At 39.4% G+C, this 8749-nt stretch overlaps 1 protein-coding gene across 4 annotated transcripts in view; it reads left to right on the forward strand.

Annotated features, from left to right (window-relative positions):
* The window catches only part of myo7ab (myosin VIIAb), a 65118-nt gene extending 56499 nt beyond the window's left edge, over positions 1–8619 (forward strand). For all 4 annotated transcript variants that reach the window (XM_080307600.1, XM_080307599.1, XM_026182793.2 and 1 more), the window contains 12 exons: positions 84–241; positions 812–965; positions 1466–1621; positions 1906–2011; positions 2214–2327; positions 3255–3342; positions 3451–3557; positions 3773–3958; positions 4855–4971; positions 5126–5209; positions 5641–5760; positions 6239–8619. In XM_080307600.1, the coding sequence (XP_080163726.1) occupies positions 84–241; positions 812–965; positions 1466–1621; positions 1906–2011; positions 2214–2327; positions 3255–3342; positions 3451–3557; positions 3773–3958; positions 4855–4971; positions 5126–5209; positions 5641–5760; positions 6239–6331 (1483 nt within the window). In that variant the 3' untranslated portion in view covers positions 6332–8619. The remainder of the gene's footprint in view (positions 1–83; positions 242–811; positions 966–1465; positions 1622–1905; positions 2012–2213; positions 2328–3254; positions 3343–3450; positions 3558–3772; positions 3959–4854; positions 4972–5125; positions 5210–5640; positions 5761–6238) is intronic.
* Positions 8620–8749: the final 130 nt, after the last annotated feature.

Here is an 8749-nt window from a genome sequence, read left to right on the forward strand (position 1 = left end):
CTAAGTCTAATGTGAGGCTGTTTTAAGTACAAATGATGTTAAAAAAAAATGTGTGAAAGTTTCTTCGAACCACTGTTCTTCAGGCCTCCTCCAAAGAGTACTCTGAGCAGGGTGGTGATCTCGAAAGCTCGAGGGAAGGAGCGTCTGTGGAGCTGCACCCGCGAGCCTCTCAAACAGCCTCTATTGAAGAAAGTCCTGGCTCACGACGAGCTCTCCCAGGAGGCCTGCCTTGCCTTCATAGATATCCTTTAGGAGAGGGCGTGATTGATCATATGTTTGGCTTTCTCGTTTGCGTTTTTCCTCTGGTGCTTTTGTTACATCAGAGCAGGTAATTAACTTTCCCAAGGGACCATATGAGAAAGTGGAGGTGTTGTGAAGGGCTCAGTTCAGTTCTGATAAATATTAATTTTGTTTCTTTATAAACTGCTACTGGTAAGAATGGATGTTACAGGCATCCAAGCCTGCAGTTACGCCTGTCGACCAAACCCCCCATGAAAGTTACTCACTGTTGTTTGTGATTTTGATGGGAATCATAAGCTGGTCTGGACTGTTCCATCGCTAGCAAAGGTTTAGCTGTTTTTGTAGCGATTGAAACTGTAATATTTAATCTGCTCTATACAAAGAAAACATGCTTTTTAATGCTGGTAGGTTAGTAATTTTAACATGAGAGTTTATAGAGATGAACTCTGTTTTTTGGAGCCAGCCAAGTGGCCATCAGAGGAAGTTTGCTGCTTGGTTATTTCCAGTCAGCCATACTGCCTGACCTGTACCAGCCTGTCGTTATGTGAATGGTCCTTAACTGTGTTTGCACCTGTGATGAAGTATATGGGCGACTACCCGTCCAAACGAGTGCGTTCTGTCAACGAGCTCACCGATCAGATATTCGAAGGAGCCCTGAAGGCCGAGCCGCTCAAAGACGAAATCTTCTGCCAGATTCTCAAACAGCTAACAGACAATCACATTAAGTAAGTCCAAGAAAAAAACAGTCTTTTCTTCTATCTCTTCTTCTATAATCAATATTTTAGCTCAGTGTTCACAGTTTAAGCTGTGAGTGTTCACTTTGATCACTCTCAAAGCATCTCTTACATCTGTAACATGCACCTTCCTGGTAACCCCAGCGGTTCTTTCACAGTCTCTGCAGCACCCTTAGAGTCTTTTTTGCCACTTGAAATTCATTAAATTCACACAAGCAAACAAAACTGTATTCATTGTCCACACAGAGACTGATGTTTAACATTTTCGCCTGCTGTACCGTCACCAGAAACAAAATCCCTGCACACTTATAAATATGCCTGGTAGCAGCAAGAAAATAATGATATAAGCATGATGGAATATGAGCATGCATAGAAAATTTCTGACTTCTAGATGTTTCTCACTAAAGGACACTTTCTTTCCTGTGCCACAAAGCCAAAATCCTGACCCTCAGTTTGTGCACTGTTTACCTTGTCATGGTGTTTGTGTGCAGGTACAGTGAGGAGAAGGGCTGGGAGCTGCTGTGGCTCTGCACTGGTTTGTTTCCTCCCAGTAACATCCTGCTGCCTCACGTCCAGAAGTTTCTGCAAGCCAAGAAACACTATCCTCTGGCTCCAGACTGCATGCAGCGGCTGCAGAAAGCCTTACGGTAACACAAACGCACACAGTTGTTGTTAACGCCTGTTAAAACTTCTTCACTACTGCTTTTTACAGGTTTAAGTCTCACACCACTTTTTTTTTTAGCTCAGTTGAGAAGCACCTGCAAGCAGCCTCTAGTTTCCAGCTAGTTCATACAGCTCAGTTACAGAAACTATAGTGCATATTACCCCCAGTGTGTGATTAAATGGTTGCTTTAAATTACAATTTTTACCCCTAGTAATTTTTTTTTATTATATTTTATTCATTATTCATCCTCACTGCCCTTTGTGCTAGAAACGGATCAAGGAAGTACCCTCCTCACCTGGTGGAGGTGGAGGCCATCCAGCACAAGACGACTCAAATCTTCCACAAAGTTTACTTCCCTGACGATTCAGACGAGGTCAGTTACGACTAACATTCAAAAAGTACATTGTTATGTGGTATTTTACAACTGTGCATTTTGTACACTAAGGGGAAAAAACTGTAATTTGAGACGTGCCACCTCTTTAAATAAACAGTGAACTTGCATCGTTCACATTTTTCTGCACATGTACTAAATATTCTGCTTATAGCTTGACTTTGGTTTATGTTTGTGTTCACAGGTGTTTGAGGTGGAGTCGAGCACGAAAGCCAAAGACTTCTGCCACAACATCTCCGGACGTCTGATGCTCAAATCCTCCGAGGGCTTCAGTCTCTTCGTCAAGATCACTGACAAGGTGACGCCTTCATCCGCAGCCCGATCGTACAAACGTATTCACTACAAGCTCAGCTCAGGGGCAGCAAATAGACAGATTAGACAAAAAAAGCCATAGTTTTCTGTTTCTATGCTGATGACTTTTCTTTTCCTGTTGTGCTGTTTGTAGTTGTTGCTCTCTCTGCTGTCATATTTCTGGTAGACCTTTGGTTCTCTACCAAGAATTTGTTGTTTCAGATTCATAAAAAGTAACATTTTTAGTCATTTTTCATTAATTTGGAGTCAGTTTGTTTTTATGTTGCATCCTATTTTCACTGGTTTGACCCTCTTCCTGTTTTGTGGTAATTGTGAGTCTTCTCTTGGTTGTTTTGGGTCTCGTTGCAGATGTTTGATTTGTGTGTTATTTTGTATTTGTTAATCATTCTTTTTGTGTGTTTGTAGTCATGTTATTTACTTATTCAGTGGTTCTGGATTTTTAAGTTCTTCTACCACCTCTCTGTAATCAGTTAATTGATTTCTTGTTAGTCCGTGACTTCCTGGTTCCTTTTGTGTTTATATTTTGTTTTTTGTTTGCATGATAAGTTTTCATCTTCAGTGGTGTGGATTTGTTTCTGGAAATCATTCTGAGGTGGTTTTCAGTCTGAGGTCATTTTGCTTTTCTCTCGCTGGTTTTGCAGCTCTCAGTACTCGTTTGTTCTTTGGGTGGGGGGTATTCATAGGTTGTCCTTTACTGCTCAGTTTGCTTGTAATTATTTTTATTTAACTTATTTTTTTTTGCTTTACTTTCATCTGTACAGACTTTGCCTGTACGTGTGATTAGTTTACATGTAGTCGTAACTTTTTACTTTGAATAATAGCTTTATTTTTGAGGAAAAAGGGATCATGCCTACCATTGAAGCCATTCAACATGGATCTTCTTTACACAATTAAATCCTTCACTTACTTCCAGGTCATCAGCGTGCCTGACGGCGACTTCTTCTTTGACTTTGTGAGGCACCTGACTGACTGGATCAAGAAAGCCAGACATGTAAAAGATGGTAAAGCCCATCAGATCAGATTCAGATTGAAGCTCAGATTAGCTTTGATCTTCTCGCTGATTCTTCTTTCTTTACCAGTTTGTCTTTTCACCTTTGTGCTGTGTGCAGGTGTAGTGCCTTCTCTGACCTACCAGGTGTTCTTCATGAAGAAGCTGTGGACTAATACACTTCCTGGAAAGGACTCCATGGCTGATTCCATCTTCCACTACTACCAGGTTAGTCCCTCTGCAGTATCAGTATATCTGGTTACTCTTACTTGATTAAATGTTGAGATAAAACATTTTAAACTTGCCTGATGTAGAATGGATGGTGTAGACTAAACTCTGAATCATGCTCTCTGTCTCTATCTTCCCTCCAGCTGTGCAAAGCTTCAAAAAAGAAAATCTGTGTGTGGTATCGGTTTCTTACCAGCTGTTGTCTTTTTCTGCAGGAGCTGCCGAAGTATCTGCGTGGCTACCACAAGTGCTCAAAGGAGGAGGTGCACCAGCTGGCAGCGCTGATCTACAGGGTGAAGTTTGAGGAGGATAAATCCCACTTCCACAATATTTCCAAGATCCTGAAGGAGCTCGTCCCCCAGGACCAGATCAGACATTTGTCGCCCGACGACTGGAAGCGGGTGAGCACGCGCAGATTTAAAAATGGTAAAAAACTGAATGTCTGGATGCAGGAATGGCCTCAGGCTAATGATGACTATGTTCAAAAATAATTTCCTCTTCAGTTTGTTGCCACAGATGCAGAATTCAAAACATCAGATTTGGATTTAATCCTCGGGTGTTCATTCATTCATAACCTTTCCTCGGTGATCACAGTTCTTTCTCTAGTTACATATTTAAGATGTTTTCATGCTTTCGTTCAAAAATCCAGAAATAAGGTCTGGCGATTGGTGCTTTTTGGCTCCTATGCTAGGCAGTTAAAGTTTTAACCAACAAGTAAAAAACACTAAAGTTACATTGAACTTGTCGTGGAAATCTAGTGAGACAAAAACTTTTAATCGCACATTAAAACTTCTAGGTGACTCAGATGTTTTATGCAGGAGCTTTTATTGCAAAAGAGCCGACCTCGTGTGTTTTTATAGGATCCTTTGAAGCACCGGATTCAGAAAAATGTTATTTTTAGAGGCCTGAAAAAGGAGTCTCGGCCTGAGCCATGCTGCTAAATACACGTTCCTTAATCAGTCGTAGGTACTTAAGTTTCAAATGAGTTAAAATGATCTATCAAACTGAAACAAACTAAAAGTTGTGTGCTGATTGTACTGATTAAAAAGAACTCGAGACAATCACCAGGCGATATGCAGAGATTTAAATCTGTAGCAGCACGTCAGCTTGTCTCTCTGACGTCATCCCAAACCCCAAAAAGAGGCTTTATTGTTTTCAGAGCTCTCTGGGAGTTCGAAAACATTAAAATCCAAAACATATCCCACAGCTGCTTGCTACGTTTACAGGTAATCACTTACAAGTCTGTGTGCAAAAAGAGTGAATGAGTGTTTCATCTTCCTGTTGTTTTGTGTCTCAGTCGATCGTGTCACTGTTCAACAAGCACTCAGGGAAGACTCGGGAAGAAGCCAAACTCTCCTTCCTCAAAATCATTTACAAGTGGCCCACGTTTGGTTCGGCCTTCTTCGAAGTCAAGGTAAAGACGCTAGAGACTCGTTAGTTTATGAAAGCTTGGAACTTCTGCATTCACTGTTTCCTGCTCTATTTTATCTACTTTCACTTTTAAAAAAGCTGCACAACACTGGGACAAACTTTGCATTTTTGGTTTTTCTGTTTTGCTTTTTCTGCAGCAAACAACTGATCCTAATTACCCAGAAACCCTCCTGATAGCAATCAACAAACATGGAGTCAGTCTGATTGATCCCAAGTCTAAGGTGGAACACGTTTATCTTTGATATTTAAATCGATCTGTATTGATAGAGTGCTTTGCTACTCTGTTCCCTCCCCTCACTCCCAACTGGTCACAGCAGATAGATGCACCTCCCTGAGCCTGTTTTCCTCCAGAGGTTTCTTCCTGTTAAAACAGAGGTTTTCCTTCCCACTGTTACCAAGTCCTTGCTCATAGGGGCTTTTCTGATTGTTGGTGCCTTTTTCTATTACTGTAGTTTCTCTCTGTATTATTGTATTGTATTTACCTTACAATATAAAGCACGTTGAGGCAGCTGTTCCTTTGAATTAAATATCTGAGCACTCAAAGCACTTTTTTTTCGCAATTAGTTTTTGATTTAAACCTGCAAATATTTGTTTGTATGTGAAGTTTAGCACTGCATTATTCTCTTATCCGGCTTATCAAAATTTCCTGTAGGACATCCTCATCACTCACCCTTTCACCAAGATCTCCAACTGGAGCAGCGGCAACACGTACTTTCACATCACCATTGGAAACCTGGTGCGAGGCAGCAAGCTGCTGTGTGAAACGTCCCTGGTGAGCTCTTAAGTTTTTGTAACATGAAACAAAGAGTGTGAGCATTTAGCTTTCCAAACAAAGCTGCTTTTAATGTGATTATGCACAGCCTGAGCAGTGAAAGCAGCGTGCCAGCAGATTTAATTGTCAGTCTTTTCTGTAGACTCTCTCGTTTATCATGTGTTCCACCAACAAGATTACGCTCTGCAGGAAGCAAAATCTTTGCGTTCACATTTGAATCAGTCATTTATTTCATGTGTAATCAAGTTTTTTTTGAGTGTGGTGTCTGAAACAATTTTGCATGGTTACCTGTGCTCTCTTTTTAACTTCAAACTTGATTACAGCTCAGAGAAAAGGGGTGAAGTAACAGTTCTAACGTCACAGGAAAACTTATGAGAAAATCAAATCAGTGATCTTGTGTGAATAATAATAGATCCTTATACAGTGAAAAGAGCCGCACATCCCACAAAGCAATCATTAATGTATTCTCATCCATCAGGGCTACAAAATGGACGACCTCCTGACCTCTTACATCAGCCAGATGCTGACGACGATGACCAAACAGCGAACGTCCCGGGGCAACAGCAAGTGAGCAGAAGGCTGGAAAGTCATTGATCCCATTTGATCGAAGCTGGACACAAACACCCACACGGCAGAATGTAAAAAACGCGCTAATGGCTGACTGTGACGCTCTAATGTTTTCACACTATAACATCGGTCCTGTCTTAAAACTCACCCGCTGCCTTTAAATGACTTTTTCCTGAAGCTGGACTTTGTGTAATTGCAGTGATTAGCAGTGACGTTTATTCTCTGTGCTGTAAAGTGTGACACGTTCAACTTTCAATGAAACCACTTTTCACATGTCTTGACTGAAGTGTGCAAAAAGATTTTTATACTATTAACATCTGCACTGAAACAGCTGGGCCTGTATTTATAAAGTGTCACTAAGTAGGAACTTGGTCCTACATAGGCTGAAAGTGATGAATGCAACTGTTCTTGTTTGACTGTGTTAGGGGAGCACAGTTAAATGTCTTGTTTGGCGTCATCGATGAACCGATCCTTAAAACACTACATTAAAAATCTGGAGCCAGTCATTTTTAGTGTTTCTGTTAGAAAAGAAATAGCAGTTAGATCATTTTCTGTCCTATTAATCTCCATCTTAACATGCCGGTTTCAAATCTGAAGAAGCATCCTGGTCACTTTTCCATAAAGTCTCAAAGAAATCTTGCTATGTTGGACCTGGTGATATTTACGCAGAGAGGTATGCACGAGATTTATGCGTGCACACTTCTTGTGTCAAATCAACAGTTTTTATTTTTCAGATCTTTGAATTGCTTCTACTTTATAGATCATATTCTTGATTATAATTCATTAAGAATATAAAATGGCATAAAAGTTCAACTAGAATCCTAAAGGCATGAACAAACTCCCATTTATACAATTTAGACTCATTCTTTAGAAACTGATCTAAGGAGCTTGGAAAGAAAAGCATCTGGACTTTAAGTTTCTCCAGATGCTTTTCTTTCCAAGCTCCTCAAACTACAATGACCTGGATGACTGAGAACCTTCACAGACATTTAAAAAATGATCCAATATAAGAAAATTTCCCAGTCTCACCGTCTGTTTTCCATTGAAAAATTCAAGGATCGTAATATACTTCCTAAATTCACTTCAGTTCATTTAGATAAACAACTCTCACCTCAAATCGCTTTATATTGTAAGGTACAGACCCTTCAATAATACTACAATAATGATATTTCTCACAGAAAAACTGCCAAATTTTACCTCTGCATCTCTAGTTTGGTCATGACAATATTTTTCTGATGACGTTAGGGGCGTTTCCAAACCTTTTCTGAGCAGAATTTTCTCTGGAGCTACTTTTTTTATCTGCATATTCAAAATTTGAAAAGGTGTTCCGCCTCAGAGCGTCTGTGTTGGCTCAAAAGAAAATGCCACTAACCTCATCACAAAAATATGTTTTTAGGCAGACTAATAACATTAGAAATCTGATATTTACACAACTCACAAGTTTGTAGACTTAATACTTGCCAGGTCTCTCTCGGAAATGAGATTTTTAATCTCAATGAGATTTTTTTTAGATAAATAAAGGACTAATAAATATCAATGATGACTCTACTTGAACCTTTGGAACCCCACCGGACTGACTGCAGGTCAAGTCAAAATGATGCTGCATTATTTTTGAATTAATGGATTAATTTGTGCCGTTATTGTACCCAAATCTTTATAATCCCAAGAGATTCTGTGATGCTTCATTCATCCCTGACTTTTAACTATGGCTATCTGAAGCAACATCTCCCCATAACATTAGTCGTCTGGTTCTTTTTGTTTATTTAACTTGTAGGTAGTGTTCTTATTTATGCTTACAGTTGTCCCAAGGTTATTAAATCAACGTTATGACATTTAAAAAAAAAAAAATTGTACATTTCAGATGTGTTCCTTTTTTCTTCTTCTTTGATTTGATCGATTTGTTACACTTTGCCAATTTTCACAGTCAACCTCAACCACATCAGGAACAATCTCCAAACCTGTGAACACTATCTGGACTTGAACATAGCACTGATGTGGAGGAAATACGAGTAATGTTGCTTTTACTTCATCGTTAGCATCCCATGTGTGTGCCACAAAGTTCAAGCACTCTTTGTATCCAGTAGGGATTTTTTTTCAGTGTCTCCATGTGTACTGTAGCTGGTAAATGATTCGTATTTGTCTCTTCCTTTTTTAATATATGAATTTAGTATTAATTTGTAAATCATAACAGAGTTATGTTTGTTCTGGATGATGTTTATGAAGCAGAAATTATTTCATCCATATGACCACATATCTTATGTTGTAGAAATAATAAATAACATTTTCCAAAGAGTCCTGTGTGGTTGCAACATGAGATTTTAGATGCCAGAGAATTTTTCCTGCATGATCAAAGACATCCAAGTACCAGCTGTAAATTAACTTTCATTCTGATATTTACTTGTAAGCTATATCCTTACAATCA

This window comes from Astatotilapia calliptera, chromosome 10, assembly GCF_964374335.1.
Source record: "Astatotilapia calliptera chromosome 10, fAstCal68.1, whole genome shotgun sequence".
Classification (NCBI taxonomy): Eukaryota; Metazoa; Chordata; class Actinopteri; order Cichliformes; family Cichlidae; genus Astatotilapia; species Astatotilapia calliptera.